The following is an 18,805-nucleotide window of genomic DNA, read 5'->3' as shown; positions in this document are numbered from 1 at the left end:
TAATAAATAATAAATAATAAATAATAAATAATAAATAATAAATAATAAATAATAAATAATAAATAATAAATAATAAATAATAAATAATAAATAATAAATAATAAATAATAAATAATAAATAATAAATAATAAATAATAAATAAATGTCTCCAATGCAGATCCAGCAATATTGATGTGAGGACGTAATCCAAGTGGGAACTTAAGGAGATTAAAGAGATTGGTAGATAGACCTACTCACCTATCTATGTGTGGCAGGGGCATCATGCTTCTGAATACCCGTTTCTGGAAGCCAGCAAAGGGGAGGGAAATGTGCTCTTGCACTCAACTCCTGCTTGAAAGCTTCCCATGGGCACCTTGTTGGCCATGGTAAGAACAGATCCACTGGTCTGATCTAGAAGGTTCTTGCTGTGCTCTTGTAGATAATGCAGTTCAACAGCATCTCCCGCCTTTATTTTCAGTTGCAATGCACTGTTTTGCGCGCGCACACACCCCACACACTATGACCCTTATAGCTGCGTTGGGTCATATTGGCTAGTGACCTTGGATCCAATATGTTGGGTTGGTTTCCCCTCCCCCTGAATTGTGTAGCTTCACAAACCTTCTGACATTTCTCCGATGAAAAGAGGGAGGTCCCATTCCTGAATGATCGTTTTACTATTTATACCCCGCACATCTTACTGGGTTGCCCCAGCCACTGTGGGCAGCTTCCAACATATATAAAAACATAATAAGACATGAAACATAAAAAAAGAAAGCAATCCCTATAAAGGTTTTTGCCTTCAGACGGCTCTGGGATTGGACGACTGCATACCCTCCACCATTTCTCCAATGAAAATAGGGACATCCTAAGTAAAAGTGGCAGGACGCGGGTGGCACTGTGGGTTAAACCACTGAGCCTAGGACTTGCCAATCAGAAGGTCGCGGTTTGAATCCCCGTGACGGGGTGAGCTCTCGTTGCTCGGTCCCTGCTCCTGCCAACCTAGCAGTACAAAAGCACGCCAAAGTGCAAGTAGATAAATAGGTACCACTCTGGCGGGAAGGCAAATGGCGTTTCCATGAGCTGCTCTGGTTTGCCAGAAGGGGCTTAGTCATGCTGGCCACATGACCCGGAAGCTGCATGCCAGCTCCCTCGGCCAATAAAGCGAGATGAGCGCCACAACCCCAGAGTCGGCCACAACTGGACCTAATGGTCAGGGGTCCCTTTACCCTTTACCTTTAAGGAAAAGTGGGACATCGCGGGATCAAATCAGGAACCCGTATGTCCCTGGCAAATAGGGGCACTTATGGGGGTCTGGCTTTTCATCATTTTCAGGCACTTTTTCTCCATTGCACTTCCTCTTTGACTGTCCAGTAGACACTTGGATGTTAACAATGTTGGGTATAAGCAACCTTGCATGTCTCCAGCCAGAAAAGGGCAGGGTTGAGACTAACAGAAAGTCTGGGGCAAATACCTTTTGTGGTTTCTCACTAAACCCCAAGCTCCATCCTTTCCTCTCGCTCTCACCTCTTCCCTGCATGAGGCAGCTATGAAGCAAGCTTCTACAATGTACACTTAGAGTCCAAAGCTAACCTTGTAAATATGAAGAAATATTTTTTAAAAACCACTTCTTTTATCTTTGCAATTTTGCAATTTCTGTCCATATCATGTTATTTCAATGGGCTTGTGGTGTGTGTGTGTGTTGAAGGGAGGAAGGTAGACACCAATGAAGTGAAAATTGTGTCAAACTGCATTTGCATTTGTGCAAAATTTGGAAATATGAGATTGAGAACCCTTCATCCACCCTCTCTCCATTTGGTGCCTTCCAGAAGTTGCTGGCTGAGGCTGATCGGAGTTGCAATCCAAACATCTGGAAGGCCCCAGTCTGCAAACCCTGCTGCAATGCATGGGTTCCTCTTGCCTAGAAAACAAGGGGAGGCAATTTGGAACTCTCAAATACAGGGAGAAATTATGGTATGGAGCCTCCAAGTTTCCTAATTCATCGGTGCCCCTTTGAGTCAAAAACTTCACCCGCTGAAGAGCAAACGGGGAAAGTTTCTTTGCCAACTTACCGGGGCAAAGTGCGATGTTGCAGAACTTGGTTTGCTTTTCGGGTCCTTCGCAAGGGTTGCCGCCAAACTGAGGAGGTTTGCAGGTCCGTGTGCGATCCCTGTACCCTCGGCCACAGGTCGATGAGCACAGGCTCCACGGAGACCACTCGTCCCATGTCCCATGGACTGAAATGAAAGCAGAGGAGGTCAACCAAGGAGCTGTCAGCTTGGTTATTGCTCATCTTAAGCATAAGCAAACATGCATGCCTCCAGTCAGCAAAGGGGAAGCATTGAGACTAGAAGAGAGGGGGAAATGTACTTTGTGGCCTCCTGCCAAACTCCCAAGCTCCCCCCCCCATCTCTCTCCTGCATGAAGCAACTGTAAGAAACTAGCTCCCATCATGTAGACTTAGAATCCAAAGCCATCCTTGTAAACATGAAGAAATTGTGTTTTATTTACGCTTTTAAGTAATGCTTGTGACGTGTGAATGAGGAGGTTTCAATGAGGTTTATTCCTGCGGGATAGCACCCATCTTCCCATTAGTATCCAAAAGGAGCTGTGGATTAAACCACTGAGCCTAGGACTTGCCGATCAGAAGGTCGGTGGTTCGAATCCCTGCGATGGGGTGAGCTCCCGTTGCTCGGTCCCAGCTCCTGCCAACCTAGCAGTTCGAAAGCACATCAAAGTGCAAGTTGATAAATAGGTACCGCTCCGGTGGAAAGGTAAACTGCATTTCCGTGCGCTGCTCTGGTTCGCCAGAAGCGGCTTAGTCATGCTGACCACATGACCCGGAAGCTGTACGCCGGCTCCCTCGGCCAATAAAGCAAGATGAGCGCCGCAACCCCAGAGTCGGCCATGACTGGACATGATGGTCAGGGGTCCCTTTACCTTTATATTACTCATCTTCCAATTAGTATCCAAAAGTAAATAATAAATAATCAGGTCATTTTTTATGGGAAGCTACACAGACAGAATGAATCCCTCCAACACCCTGACCTCAATAATAACCTTGCTTGCTTGTTGATTATTTTTTTTAAGAAACCACTCAAGTTGGCAACATTTTTGTGGCCAGAGTGAAGTCAGTGGATTTGTGAATGTCTTGCAAGTTGCAAAACAAGTTTCTGTCTCTCTAGAGAGCATGGGTGAAATGTCAAAATGATGGAGGTAGCGGAATACAATCCATTTTCCTCGGGCTGCGGGCCTTAACACCTGGCGTAGCTCCATAAAGTATGCATACTAATTGCAGAAATTTGCTTAGGGGGTGGGAGGTAATCAACTCAGATTGCAGAATTCCGCTTCCTTTGTTGCAGAAGTCACGTAACCTTTGAGCAGAGCCTTTTAGCATGCAGATGAGCAGATATAGCGCCCACTTCCCTGTGGTTGGGGAGGTAGCGGCAGGGAGAATTATATGCACGGCGTGGAAGGTCATCACCTGGACAGACGGCGGAGTTGTTGCACTGCCGCTGCTCCCGGAGGGGCCCGCTGCATTGCGTGCTGTAGGAATACGACACACAGAACCTCGTCCTAGTCTGCCAGCCCTCCCCGCAGGTGGTCGAACACACACTCCATGGGGACCACTCCTCAGCAGCTGGATCACCTGTCGGGGTGCAGAACATGTCAACATCTGGACCAGGGCTGTCTGCTACAACCTGGGGGGGGGGGCTCTCCAAAATGCTAACCAGGTATCATTCCTGGCCCTCCTACCTGGCAGTGGCCTGGGACAACATTGCATGTAAAGTGGGAAGTATCCAGCATGGTGCAAAACCAAAGATCCCATCAACTCCCATCATCTCTCCCCATTGCCATGGTGGCTGGTATTGATGGGAGAAGCATTCAGAGTTGGCATAATAATAATAATTAATAATAATAATAATAATTTTTATTTATACCCCGCCCTCCCCAGCCAAGGCTGGGCTCAGGGCAGCTAACAAGTAATAATAAAAACAAGTTGAATGAATGCAACTTAAAAGCAAGATTAAAATACAACATTAAAATATTGCAACATTAAAATATTAGAATGTAACCTCATCACAGGAGGAGAAAGGAAAAAGAAAGGAGAAAGAGGTGGAGGGAATCAAATTGGCTCCAAGCCAAAGGCCAGGTGGAACAACTCTGTCTTACAGGCCCTGCGGAAAGAGATCATATCCTGCAGGGCCCTGGTCTCATGAGACAGAGCGCTCCACCAGGCCGGAGCCAGTGTTGAAAAGGCCCTGGCTCTGGTTGAAGCTAATCTGACTTCTTTAGGGCCTGGGACCTCTAGGGTGTTGCTATTTATGGACCTTGAGGCTCTCCGTGGGGCATACCGGGAGAGGCGGTCCCATAGGTACAAGGGTCCTAGGCCAGAGGCACAAGACATTTTGTATGGCTGGGCTAGTAAATCTCCAAGTGTGGAGACTCCAGAGGAATAGTCGGAGGTGGGGCTGACATTTCTGCTGCTGCCTAGTGGAGGTGCTGTTCCTGGTTATAGTCTAATGGTGTCTGGAGAGCACCACGTTGGCTACTCCCACTGTAAGGCCTTTTCTTTGCTACCGAGCCAAGGCCCCTTTTGTGATGCCGTTGGCGAACGGAAGTATTGACTGCAAGGACTGAAAAACCGCTTTGCCTTTTCAGTGTCTGGTTTGTGCATTTTCGCAGGCCCCTCTGTCCTTGAATCGCACATTCAAATGAGGTTGCTCTCGCCTCCTCCAAGTCAGAATTAATTCCGTCTCCTATAGTCAAAATTATGCACCATTTAAACATCAAATACCCAAGGATTAGCAGAAGTGGTGTTAGCCTCCAGAAAAATTAGAGCTGGAATGTATTAAATTGTTAGGGCTGTGATCCAATGACTGCATAGATTAGTTTACTAAATTCTGCATATGTCTCATTTTGTGATGCACGATCCACACAGGGAATCTGTGTCGGCTGCGCATGCCCTGCTACATCCCAGCACTTTTAAATTCCATCGGTTTTAATGGGAAAGTTAAACATGTGCAAATCTGTGCTCTGTTGAAACTAACTGGACTTAAAATGTGCTTAACTCTGGCTGGGTCATACAGGAATTTTGTGAAGCCGTTGTGTATCAATTTCCTTTCTCAGATACCTTATACACTGGTAAACATAACCGAGTCAGTGACTACCTTCTCCTCTTTTCAGCTGTGTTAATGACTTACCTATTTGAGGTGCAGGGTACCCATACTGTTGCATGTCGTCAGCATCATCTCTCTTCCGGTTATCTGTGGACCTCAGTGACTGGCTTCGGGAATTGTAATGTCCATTGGCTAGGATTAAAAAGGGGGGTCCAGCGTAAATCAACCACCCACCGATTCTGCAAAGCCTTTCCCCCCCACCATGAAATTTCATTTCAAATGCAAAGCAAAGCACATGTCAAAACATTTTGTAATCAAAGCACCTATTGTATCGGTACTTAAAGTTATGCTGACCATTTCCCCATAGAAACACCAAACCACAAAGCCCCTGTTGAACTTCTGCCTGGCGGCTATTAAAAACATAGGTGTCAGGGAACTGCCATCGGAGCTAGAGGGAAAGGGAGGGCTCCAGAGGGATTACAGAGAGCGTCCCAGGAGGGAGAGAGGCAGCCCATCTGCTGGGGAAGGAAATCAGCGTAACACCAGGGGTGAAGGGGGGCAGATGGGGGAATCGGCGAGGTGGCTCCATGACTCCTCGCCGGAGACCAGCGGGGAGAGCACGGGTCCTCCGCTGCCCACACCCTCCCTGCGCAGAAGGCTTCCGCGCAGGGAGAGTAGGCGGAGACTAGGCGTCAAAGAGCTTCTTTGCTGGAAGAAGTTCAAGAAACGCCCACTGACAGATTCTGCCAGCAACTGAGACAGCCACGGGTGAGTGGCTGTCCGGACAGAATAGGGTTCACCCAGGTAACTCAGCCAGGTGTGGCGACGACTTACGCACGAGCAACCCCTAGAACCATTACAATAGGAGTATTTTTAGAAGCGGTGACACCATCAATGCTTTTTAACCCCCAGCAACCTCTTCCTCGTTCCCACGGCATTCCAAGCATAAAGGTATGGTTTAGCTTAGAAGGGATGGGCATCCGTGAAGAAGCACAGTAATAATACTAATACTAATACTAATACTAATACTAATACTAATACTAATACTAATAATAATAGTTTCCCCAGCAACTTTGGGTGGCTCCCAACAAGAATAATTTTAATAATAATTTCATTATTTGTACCCCGCCCATTTGACTGTGTTGCCTCAGCCACTCTGAGAGGCTTCCAGCATATATAAAAACAGAATAAAACATTAAACATTAAAGATTTCCCTAAACAGGGCTGCCTTCAAATGTCGTCGAAAGGTTATGTAGTTACTCATCTCCTTGACACCTGATGGGAGGGCGTTCTGCAGGGTTGGCGCCACTACTGAGAAGGCCCTCTGCCTGGTTCCCTGAAACCTCACTTCTCACAGTGAGGGAACTGCCAGAAGGTCCTCGGAGCTGGACCTCAGTGACCAGACCAAGAGATGGGGGCTCTACTCTGTCCTGCCTCCATGGTCAGAAACAGCAATACTTCTGACTACCAATTGCTGGAAACTGCAGGAGGAGAAAAGGCTCTTGCTTGTTGGTTTCCCACAGGTTGGCCAATCTGAGAACCGGATGCTGGACTAGGTTATTATTATTCCTGTGGAAAGCCCTTCCATCAGATGTCAAAGAGATAAATAATTATACAACCTTCTGTAGACATCTGAAGGCAGCCCTGTATCGGGAGGCTTTTAATGTGTGATATTTGTTGTTGTTGTTGTTGTTGTTGTTGTTGTTGTTGTTGTTGTTGTTGTTGTGTTTTTGCAGATCCTGTTGGAAGCTGCCCAGAGTGGATGGGGCAACGTAGTCATATGGGCAGAGTAATAATAATAATAATAATAATAATAATAATAATAATATGAATCAATGACCTGATCCAGCAAGCTGTTCTCGTGTTCTTACATTAACCAAGCTGAATAGCTGTGGGCGCTTCAAGGAAAATTCCCAACCCTACAATATGCAGAGTGCATCTCTTATCTTTGGGAACAGCAGCAGTGAGCAGTCCTGCTATTAGAGACCAAGGCTAATCTTCTGTGTGTCTGCAAGTATAACACACATGCTCAGCAATATTTGGGTGGCTGATGGTTGTTAAAGAGACAAGTGGAAAGACGAAGACAACACATTTAATTTCAGTAAGGCTTTTGAGAAAGTAGCCCCTGATATTCTTGCAGAGAAGATGTTAAAGTGTGGGCTGGACTAGGTAACTGTTAGGTTAAGGAAGCTTTTCGAAATTTGATAATGCTGGTGGCGCTGTGGGTAAAAGCCTCAGCGCCTAGGGCTTGCCGATCAAAAGGTCAGCAGTTCGAATCCCCGCGGCGGGGTGCGCTCCCGCTGCTCGGTCCCAGCGCCTGCCAACCTAGCAGTTCGAAAGCACCTCCGGGTGCAAGTAGATAAATAGGGACCGCTTACCAGCGGGAAGGTAAACGGCGTTTCCGTGTGCGGCTCTGGCTTGCCAGAGCAGCGATGTCACGCTGGCCACGTGACCCGGAAGTGTCTCCGGACAGCGCTGGCCCCTGGCCTCTTAAGTGAGATGGGTGCACAACCCCAGAGTCTGTCAAGACTGGCCCATTCGGGCAGGGGTACCTTTACCTTTACCTTATATATATATTATATTCTTTTTGTTAACAGAACTTCTGTGCTTTCCAGTATGGTTCCTGCTGATGGCGAGGAAGAAGACAAATTCTCTGGCAGGATCCAGCAAGTTTGTTCAGCGGGAGATAATCCCATTGGCCTTTCTCCTGCTCGGCACCCGGGTTCCACCTGATGAACCGCTCCTAATGACTGATCTCGCTTGCTAATGAGTTGTGTGATTGCTTTCTGCTCCCCTGCTGGCGTGCCTGGTCTCAGCTGCTGTGCCTGTTGCTAATTAAAGCTGATGGGGCAAAAGGCCTGAATTTTAAGAAGGTCTCTTTCTTGGGAGAACAAAAACAAAAGCCCCCACTGAGGCCGCCTGACAACCCGCCCCAAAATCAGAATCCGTTCCCCAGCATCTGGTCTTGAGTTGAACTGGGAGCCTTTGAGGGTCTATGGATCACCAGAAGTTCCACAACAGCAAAGGTGCTTCTAGCCTTGTTGTTGTTGTTTAGTTGTTTAGTCATGTCCGACTCTTCATGACCCCATGGACCAGAGCATGCCAGGCACTCCTGTCTTCCACTGCCTCCCACAGTTTGGTCAAACTCATGCTGGTAGCTTCAAGAACACTGTCCCACCATCTCATCCTCTGTCGTCCCCTTCTCCTTGTGCCCTCCACCTTTCCCAACACCAGGGTCTTTTCCAGGGAGTCTTCTCTTCTCATGAGGTGGCCAAAGTCTTGGAGCCTCAGCTCCAGTGAGCACTCAGGGCTGATTTCCTTCAGAATGGATCGGTTTGATCTTCTTGCAGTCCATGGGACTCTCAAGAGTCTCCTCCAGCACCATAATTCAAAAGCATCAATTCTTCTAGCCCTAGGTTTCAAATTAAGCGAGGAGGGGGTCCTGGGCCTTCAGTGGCTCTATAAGAGCAGGGTGGACATGTGCCCTCCTTTACAGAGGACAGTCCTCTTTTTGAAGGATCTTGGGCAGCCAACCCTGTGGAACCATTGAACTCATCCCTGCAGGAGTCTGTAATGACTAGCAACTTGGATGGTTCTAAAAGTGAATTGTTCAAATTCATGGGCAAAGGCACTGTTGTATCTGAAATTATGGTAGGGGAGATACTCAGAAATGTGCTTCTCAGAATCCTGCAGTTGGGAGGGACCCTGGGGGTCATCTAGTCCAACCCCCCACAATGCAGGAATATGTAGCTGCTTCTTACAGGGATTGAACCTGCAACCTTGGCATTGTCAGCAGCATGCTCTAGCCATGATGGCTGCACTCTGCCACCATAGTCAAAGGCAGCAAAGCTTCTAAATGCCAGTTGCTTGAAACCACAGGAACATAGCTGTCAACGTTTCCCTTTTTTAAAGGGAAATTCCCTTATGCCAAATAGGATTCCTCGTGAGAAAAGGGAAAAGTTGACAGCTATGCACAGGAAGGGAGAGGGCTGTTGTGCTTGAGTCCTCCATCCAGATTTCCCAGGGGCCACTGTGAGAACAGAATGCTGCACTAGATCTTGGCTTGATCAGGCAGGCTCTTCTTATTTTCTTATGCTCTTAGGAATAAATTGTGTGGTATGTATCAAGAATTAAGCTCCTTTGGTCTGTCCAGAACCTACAGCCAATTAGATTCACAGGGATGACCTTGAGTTCTAATTTGGCATGGGCAAAACTGTCAAATTCAGGTTCTCATTCCTCCTCCTCCTCCTCCTCCTCCTCCTCCTTTATTAAAATTTGTATAACCCATTTCATCTGAAGATCACAGGGTGGTTTACAACATACAAATGCAAAATGAGGACACAAATTGCATAATAATAACAAGAACCCCCTTCACACAAACACATTTAAAAGGTCCTGGGAAGTTAAGCAGCCAAAAGCCTGGTTAAAGAGAAAGGTTTTCATCTGGTGCCTAATTTTTTCTCCCTGGGGAGACCATTCCACGAACCAGGAGCCACTGCAGAAAAGGCCCTGTTCTCATGTTGCCACCTTTTGGGCATCTCATGGAGGAGGCACATGGCCTCAGATGAGTCAGAATCTTCCATTCTCCACATTTCAAAATCAGTCACTGTTTTTACGTCCTCGTCAAAATTCGCCGCCAGGTTTCTCCTATCCTACACATGTTGGTATGCACTTTTGTCCAGCAGGTGCATTTCCCGCAAGCTGTTTTCAATAATATACGCCTTTCATCATTCAATAATATATGCCCTTTACCATTTATGTGAGAGAGATTTGACTGACCAACTGCTTTGCAAAATTCGGGGAAGCAAGGCTTTTAGTGAATAGGTTGTGTTTCACTTTGTGCATTGTTTTGGGAAGTGTGAATCAGGTAGATTCTCCTTTCAATGTGAACTGCACCAGATTCCTCTCCCCCGCCCAAAGTCCTAGTTCCATTATGATGAGAGAGGCCGGGGGAAGAGAGTTCCCTCTATCTGCTTTCCCCACCCCATGCCTAGAAACATTCCATCATGCCTCTCCTTAGCTGCCTTCCCTCCCAGCTAAATAATGCAGAATGCTGTAGGCTTTCTTCGTGGGAAAAGTGCTTCACTCCGCCAATGACTGTCAGGTGCGTCAATGTGCCATGTCAGTGCCAAGACTCATTATTCATGTCGTGCAACCTGTGGCAGAAGCCTGATCTGCCACAGCAATCCTTGTGGGGTTTTTAAATATTTTTTTTTATGATGTAGATCTTGTAAAAGGTCATCTCTCAGCGAAGGAGTATTAAGGCATTACTGACTGACAGCATGCTTATCCCACGCATAGCACGTCAAGGAACCGTTTACAAGCCCAGCTGATGCAGAAGAACTCTTCCGTCACCCTGGGAGCACGAGGGAGACGCTTCATGTTATCTAACAAGGGGTGGTATTTGGGGGCATTTGAGGGGTGGGTGGCAGCAGGCAGCAAACCCATGATCGGGAACCCTTTGAATGCCAGGGAAAACATACGGATCCCCAAGTTGTTTCTGAAAGAAGCATGTTGAGCGAGCCAGCCCTTTGATGTGCATCAGTTTCGACAGCTGCCTGGCGTGGTGGTGGAGGTGGAGAACCAAGCCTGCAGAACAAGGAGTGGAAAGCCTCTGCCACGCCTGATCTGCGTATATATTCTGAAATGTCAGACACTGCTGCTTGCCAGACGGCAGCGTGCACCCAATTCAACTGGCTCCCTCACTGCTATCGTTTTCAGAGAGTAAACAGGAGCTGCTGGTGATGTTCTCAGCCCGCTCTGTGGCACCGTCTCATGAAACCCACAGGCGTTGGCACTTTGCGATGACGTGCCAGGGAGCGTGTTGACATACTGTTGCTTCAGCTTGGATTTATTTATTAATTGGCTGGGTAGGTGACGGTGATGGGAATTCACCCTGCTCAAGCACCAATTCAAAGCAGCTTGAAATCATGGTCTTTGCTCCTCAACCTGCGAAAGTCTTCCCATCAGTTGAGCTCAACTGCAATTTCCCACTTTGCGGGTAAAAATATGATCTGCCGAAGAATAGATGCTTTTGAATTATGGTGCTGGAGGAGACTCTTGAGAGTCCCATGGACTGCAAGAAGATCCAACCTATCCATTCTGAAGGAAATCAGCCCTGAGTGTTCACTGGAAGGACAGATCGTGAAGCTGAGGCTCCAAGACTTTGGCCACCTCATGAGAAGAGAAGACTCCCTGGGAAAGACCCTGATGTTGGGAAAGGTGGAGGGCAGAAGGAGAAGGGGACGACAGAGGACGAGATGGCTGGACAGTGTTCTCAAAGCTACCAGCATGAGTTTCAAATAGTCCGTAAATTTACTCCAATCTTCTGAGAATCTCTGGTCCCTCACGTTTTGAATTCTTCCTGTTATACAGATGGACTAATTCTGCATAGTCCATCAGTTTCAGGGCAGGCATGTCCAACAGGTAGATTGTGATCTGCCCCTAGATCACTGGACGTCTGTGGTAGATCACTGGTAGATCACTGGCTCCCCTCAAAGAAGTTCAACAAGTTTGGCTCCCCTTAAAAAAAAGCTCAACATATTTGCCCTGCACCCCCCCCCCAAAAAAAAACGGGGCTTTCCTCATCCCTAAAAGAATCATAGATTCATAGAATCATAGAGTTGGAAGAGACCACAAGGGCCATCGAGTCCAACCCCCTGCCAAGCAGGAAACACCATCAGAGCACTCCTGACATATGGTTGTCAAGCCTCTGCTTAAAGACCTCCAAAGAAGGAGACTCCACCACACTCCTTGGCAGCAAATTCCACTGTCAAACAGCTCGTACTGTCAGGAAGTTCTTCCTAATGTTTAGGTGGAATCTTTTTTCTTGTAGTTTGGAACCATTGCTCCGTGTCCGCTTCTCTGGAGCAGCAGAAAACAACCTTTCTCCCTCCTCTATGTGACATCCTTTTATATATTTGAACATGGCTATCATATCACCTCTTAACCTCCTCTTCTCCAGGCTAAACATGTCCAGCTCCCTTAGCCGTTCCTCATAAGGCATCGTTTCCAGGCCTTTGACCATTTTGGTTGCCCTCCTCTGGACACATTCCAGTTTGTCAGTGTCCTTCTTGAACTGTGGTGCCCAGAACTGGACACAGTACTCCAGGTGAGGTCTGACCAGAGCAGAATACAGTGGCACTATTACTTCCCTTGATCTAGAAGCTCAACAACTTTGACCTGAACCCAAAAAAAGGGATCACTGCCAGTTTTTAACTATGAGTAGATTGCAGTCTCTTGGGAGTTGGCCACCCCTGCTCTAGGGCATTGACTGGCAGATGCTCTCCAGTGTTTCTGACAAAAAATATCCCCAGCCCTCCCTGGGATTCCCAGGGATCGAACCTGAGACCTTCTACATAAAAGCAGGTGTCCTACCACTGAATATACCTACAGTATCGTGAGATGTATTGATCTTTCAGAGGGAGGCACATTGCTGTTCTATGTAGCTAGAGTCTTCCTAGAGCACACGCCCTTCCTATTTTCTGGTTGTTGTTTTTTTAATAATATTTATGAAAAAAATTTCCAGAATAAAAAGGAAAGATAGCAAGAAAGAAAGAAAAAACAAATATGATTTACACTTGGTTTCAGTGGCATCTTTCCCGGACTCCCCCCGCTCCCCCTCTTGTATTCCATTTCCCTTAAATTGATTCCACAGATTCTTACCCCAAATTTTAAAACCTTATTTGTAATTTTAAATAACCCATTTATTCCAAATTAATTTATCTTATTTATCTTAATGAACCATTTCTCTTTATATTTTATATAATTCCCTAAGATCGACCCCATTTCCCTTCCACGAATTCCCCTATTTTCAAACAACAAACCAGAAAAAAGAAAAGAAAGAAATAATATATAATTTTACAGCCTTTGGATTCCAAATCTCCCCCCCCCCCATTCCCCGGTTCCAATCCCCAAAGTTCATCCATTGTCTACTGCCAGCCTGGTGTATCCACGTCTATATCTCAACTCCACTTTGCCGTCTTTTGATAGCTTTTAATTTCAGAAAGTCCAATCTCGAAAAAACTCTCAGAAAAAGTCATTGTTCTTCCATCCAGACCTCTATGTTTAAGAGTCTAACTTAAATTCTATTTCTTGGTCCTTTTAAAGTCTGGATGTTCCAAATACTCCGGCTTCAAATTTGGTCCAGCTCTTATTCCTCAGGTTGCTTTTTCCTGTTCTGCTGCAGAAACCTTCTAATTCAGAAACTTCTTGTTCTCCACAGAGGCTTTTGTTATTCAGGAACATAACTTGCGTCAAGTCCCTTCCTTTCTTCAATAGATAAATCCATTGTCTCCTTTAGTATAGAAACCTCTGTAGACAAAATAATGCTTCGTTTTTGCAGCTTTCCCAAGAGATAACAGATCCTGCTCAAATTCATAGTATTTTTCCACTTGCTGCTACTGTTGCAATGTCCCAGCCTCCCTCTAGAGGGAATATGGTAACTTAATTTCTTTCAAAATCAGACCCAAAAGTCAAATAACTTGTTGCCTTTATTTCCAATAATTTATGTCCAAATTGTAACAAATCTAACCAGCAAAGCCATCGTAACAAAGTTCTCTTTTATTTTCCTGCTTTGACAGCTACTTTGACAGCTGTCAAAGTTTCTGTGTCTCTTCACCAGTCTCTCATAGCGGATCGTTCCCGGTTCCCGGGGGGGGGGGGGTTGCATTTTAGTTCCCACAAATCAGTCTTCTCCTCCAGCACAATTATTGTAATTTCCCTTCGTGAAGTTAAAATTTTTTTTCAGGTAAACAAGTTCATCTCTCGATCTTAGTTGTCAAATCCTTGCGTTGAGCCATCTATAACGGGGGGGGGGGGGGACTTCCTTTTTGCACTCCCCCCGCTCGCTCCAAATTCAAAGATCAAATTTCCCTTTTAAGTCCAATCAATTTACTTTCTGTGTATTTTGGGTGTGAAAGGTTTAATTATGACAAGAAGAAAAATACTGTTTTAGCATCACATACTGTGAGGAGGCTGTTTGGAAATGTATATTCTGAACTGAAGCAGGGGTGGGTGGAAACTGCTAGTTCTGCTGCATAACTATTTTAAAAAAGCACTTCTCCACTGTTAATTTAGACTCCAGTGTGAAGTCTGAATTAATTAGAAATGTCTTCCGGAACACTGATTATTTTGCCAACACATGAAGGCTTGAGGCAAGTGTCTGCCCACTTTTCCAGTCATAATTCTAATGCATTTAAAGCCCACCTTCTCTCCAAGAATTAACAGGGCTTTCTCTCCTACATTTTTCCCCTCACAACAACCCTGCGAGGTACGTTATGCTAAGAGAGCATGACTGACTCAAGGTTGTGGGATGTGAAACACAAGAGCAATCAAGTACAACATTCCTAGAGTGAACATGTTTGCACATGGGGAGGAATGTTTGTCCAGCCAGCAGGTAAACTTCCTGTTTCCTTCTGGGCTGGGACAGACTTCCTCTGCATGTGACTAGAGGTGGGCGTGGCCTCACCTGTGCAGGTAACAACAAAAGCACAGGGCAGGGCAGCCATCTCTCTCTCTTTGACCACATGCATTGAAGAAGCAACATCTGCTTAGCCAAAGATGCTCTCTTGGCCTCCAGCCAAAAGAGGACAGAGGGACTGTCTCCTTATGAGACAGTTTCCAGGTGTATGTTACTTTTCTAAGCTAAGTCTGCCTTCTGGGATCTGATTGTGGACAGAATGTGAGTAAACTCTTTTTTATACTTTTATAGAAGACTGTGTTGTGTCTTATCTTTTATGAGGGAATAAGGGGAAAATACCAGAACAGTTATTATAGAGGCTTTAGGGAGCCTGAGCAAATGCATCCACTGCAAGTTTATAAAGGGGAATGTTACTCTGCTAAATTGTGAACTTGTTTATACAAGTTGGAAAGGCTATAATCAGACAGTATATCCTCTCCTGCATCCCTGAACATTCCCACAAAGGTCTCCTAAGAAGCAACAAGGATCAGTCCTGTCCAACCCTAAACAACTGTGCTGTGACAGCTGGGGAGGTTGAGAGGCTCTGGCTATCAACGTTTGGACACCTGATTGCTCCAAGGCCCTCTTGATCACATGGGATCTACATTTCCCATCATGCCAAGGGCATGGACAAGCCCTGTAGCATCCCAGGCCTAAAGGAGCATGCAACTGGTAGACTCTTATTCAGACTTCGGTTTGCTGAAGAATTTAGTTATTGTGGCACAACAGTAGGGAGGGAGAGGGGGGAGAAATCCAGTTCACTTTGCATTTTAATGTAAAGCTCACTAACTGCTGCCTACGGAAACATTACACAAACAGAAACACGGCTGTTCTTAACAATTACCACTGTTCAGATGCACATATTAAGGGGGAAATGTTCATGAAATGCACAAATTAGTGAAAATATCATTACACAAATGCATCCTACTAGGAAAAATGTGCCCATCTGGAGAAAATTTGCTAAAATACTTGGTTTTTAAAAAATAAATAAATCACAAACGAATGCAGAATTGTGGAGAACGGAATTTAAGACTGGAGAAATGAGAAACTGATAATAATGGAAACTGACCAATTTCTCCTTCACTTTCATACCCGTGACAAGGTGTGCCAAGTCTCAGATGCTAACAAGCAGCTGTAGACCATGATCAGATTTGCTTTAGGCCACTGTCAGCTGGTGAAACGGCTCTGAAGGTCCCCTAACACCAAATTTGATGCTAAACTCCAGTAAATGCAGATTTTAGAGCAACTCTTTTATGGGAATACCTGTGATTCCTGCATTCCACGGTGTTAGACTAGATGGTTCTTTGGGCCCCTTCCATCTCTATGGTTTTATAATTCTGTTAATATTCTACAAATTCTTTGGGAGCGCCTGCTGTCAGATCCCAGATGAGAACTTGCCAGATTTTCTCCTTGCTTTCCACCAAACCATTCCTTCCATGTTCACTAGAAAAAGTACATCTCTTCTCTCCCCCGCCCCTCACATAATGGTCAGATGATGTTAGTTGCTGGCTGCTGAGATGTGTTTGGCCTGTGAAACCGCTACCTTGGTCCACGTCCAATAGATGGCAGAGGTCTCCGTGTCTGAATTAGCAAGGAAGGGATCGCTGGGTTCTTTGCCTTGAGCAAGCAATAAACAGAAATTACTACAAACTCTGGATGCTGTCCTACAGACTGACTTTTCTCTCACCCCCCCCCCCAAAAAAAAAAAAACAACACCACCAAACTGGCTGGACGGAAAGAAAAGACACCAGCTGGGGGAAAGGAAAATGGCTGTTGTTAAACCTGAAGTAATTCTGTTTTCAATCTGCAATAAACAGTAATTCTCACCAAGACCCTGGAGGCGTCAGACTTTTGCCTACGAAGACACTCGGAAGCTGGCATTTATATGCAAAAGCTAACGTAACCTATGAAATGCTAGTGCCCTTTATTGCTTTTCTTGGGTTGGAATCTGAGGCTGAAGAAGGTGTTGGCTGGTCTTTGTTTATTTCTTTCCTCCCTTGTGGTTGCCACCAGCTGGTAACTCCCTTGGGGCAGAGACCTGACAGCATGACACACTGGCTTAAATTCTGGGTGGGCACTGCGCCCAATACGTGTTTGCAGCCTGGGGCAAATTACAGTGTCGTATGCCAGTCCCTCAATCCCACACAGAGAGGGTGGCTAGAACAGGAACTGAATCTCAGTTCAGCACTGCAGAAAGGACAGGAGCCTTCACCGCATCCGAAAACACAGGGCAGGAGAGAGCAATTGATGGTCCTAACGGCTGCGTTCTGCCTCCATAATTGGAAATGGAGGCAGTGAGAGATTTTACCTTCTTGGGCTCCACGATCACTGCAGATGGTGACAGCAGTCACGAAATTAAAAAACACCTGCTTCTTGGGAGAAAAGCAATGACAAACCTAGACAGCATCTTAAAAAGCAGAGATAACACCTTGCTGACAAGGGTAGATATAGTTAAAGCTATGGTTTTCCCAGTAGTGATGTATGGAAGTGAGAGCTGGACCATAAAGAAGGCTGATGGCCAAAGAATTGGTGCTTTTGAATTCTGGTGTTGGAGGAGACTCTTGAGAGTCCCATGGACTGCAAGAAGATCAAACTGATCCATTCTGAAGGAAATCAGCCCTGAGTGCTCACTGGAAGGACAGATCCTGAAGGTGAGGCTCCAAGACTTTGGCCATCTCATGAGAAGAGAAGACTCCCTGGAAAAGACCCTGATGTTGGGACAGATGGAGGGCACCAGGAGAAGGGGACGACAGAGGACGAGATGGTTGGACAGTGTTCTCGAAGCTACCAGCACGAGTTTGACTAAACTGCAGGAGGCAGTGGAAGACAGGAGTGCCTGGTGTGCTCTGGTCCAGGGGGTCATGAAGAGTTGGACACGACTAAACGACCAACCAACAACAGAGGGAGAGGGAACTGCTTGGAAGACTCTGTTTAAAGTACAAAGGCTGGGATGCCACCGTTCCTCTGGGGAAACTGAACTGGATTTGGAAAGGGAGAAATTGATTGCTACTCTGATGCTACAGAAAACCAATGCCTTAGCTATTCTGTTTTATGACACAAGTAGATGAGGTTCTCCTTTAAGCAAACAAGCAAACAAAATAGAAAAGGGAAGAGGAAGAGGACCACCCCACCCCACCCATCCTGGAGCCGCTGAAAGAATTGGAAATGGACACAGGAGGAAATATCAAATCTCCCTCCTTCTGCACTTAGGTGCATTTGATTCATTTTTTAAAAAAATAGGATAAAAACCTGCATGAGATCCAGATCACAAACCTCCTGCCGTCTCATCTAATCCTGGCCCTCAGTCCCACGCCTATTTGGAGAGCTGATAGAGCACAGATAGAGGCGAGTCAACAAGGGGAAACTTTGGCAAGGATCCCTCTGCCCGTCTAGACAAATTAGTCAAAGGGAATGAAAAGATGAAAGCCTAATGCAGTGGAAAGTTTCCATTTAAAGATTCCAGCTACAATATGATTTAACTTTATGGAAATGCCAAACAACGTGTGAAATCATTCTAGTCCTTCCAGGGCTCAACCTTTTCTGAGCAAGGGCTGTTGCGCCCATGACTCTGCTAAGGAAACAAAATAAAATACATATTAAAAAAATTCCTTCCAGTAGCACCTTAGAGATCAACTAAGTTTGTTATTGGTATGAGCTTTCGTGTGCATGCACACTTCTTCAGATACGAAAGCTCACACCAATAACAAACTTAGTTGGTCTCTAAGGTGCTACTGGAAGGAATTTTTAAATTTATTTTTATTTTGTTTCGACGACGGCAGACCAACACGGCTACCTACCTGTAACTCTGCTAAGGAAGTCCACTTTTCCCTTCCTTTTGAAGAAAGTTATAATTTCTTTTTTTTAAAAAAATAGACACACTAACAACTTTTGCATTGTAGCAGGAACCCCCCACCCCCATCATTCAGTTTGTACAAACTTCACACACACACACACACACTCCCACTCACACACTACATACGCTACGCTTCTGTTATAAATTCATAGAAAATCAACCATACATCGGTTTTGCACTGTTCCACTTTTATTTTACTCCATGAAGGAAGGACTACAAAATGGGGAGGGTTTGATACAGGGCAGCCATAATCCCTTCACCAACCCAGCACATCCACAGGAGCCCTGCCCAGTTGCTATGCCAACCCTGATGGTCCTAGACAGAAGACAATCAAGATCACAAAGAACTTGCATATGGGAGTGGATTCAGCACGGACTGAAACAAAGGACAATGAT

At 45.7% G+C, this 18,805-nt stretch overlaps 1 protein-coding gene across 5 annotated transcripts in view; it reads right to left on the bottom strand.

Annotated features, from left to right (window-relative positions):
* ADGRB1 (adhesion G protein-coupled receptor B1) overlaps nt 1-18,805 on the bottom strand; it is a 421,483-nt gene that overhangs the window by 203,238 nt on the left and 199,440 nt on the right. For all 5 annotated transcript variants that reach the window (XM_079984142.1, XM_079984141.1, XM_079984145.1 and 2 more), the window contains exons 4-6: nt 5,182-5,289; nt 3,462-3,626; nt 2,050-2,214 (exon numbers count right to left, since the gene is read on the bottom strand). In XM_079984142.1, coding sequence (XP_079840268.1) covers nt 2,050-2,214; nt 3,462-3,626; nt 5,182-5,289 — 438 coding nt within the window. The remainder of the gene's footprint in view (nt 1-2,049; nt 2,215-3,461; nt 3,627-5,181; nt 5,290-18,805) is intronic.

Source organism: Podarcis cretensis (assembly GCF_951804945.1).
Source record: "Podarcis cretensis genome assembly, chromosome: 7".
NCBI lineage: Eukaryota > Metazoa > Chordata > Lepidosauria > Squamata > Lacertidae > Podarcis > Podarcis cretensis.
The sequence above is the reverse complement of the archived record's forward strand: the minus strand, read 5'-3'. Positions and strand labels throughout refer to the sequence as shown.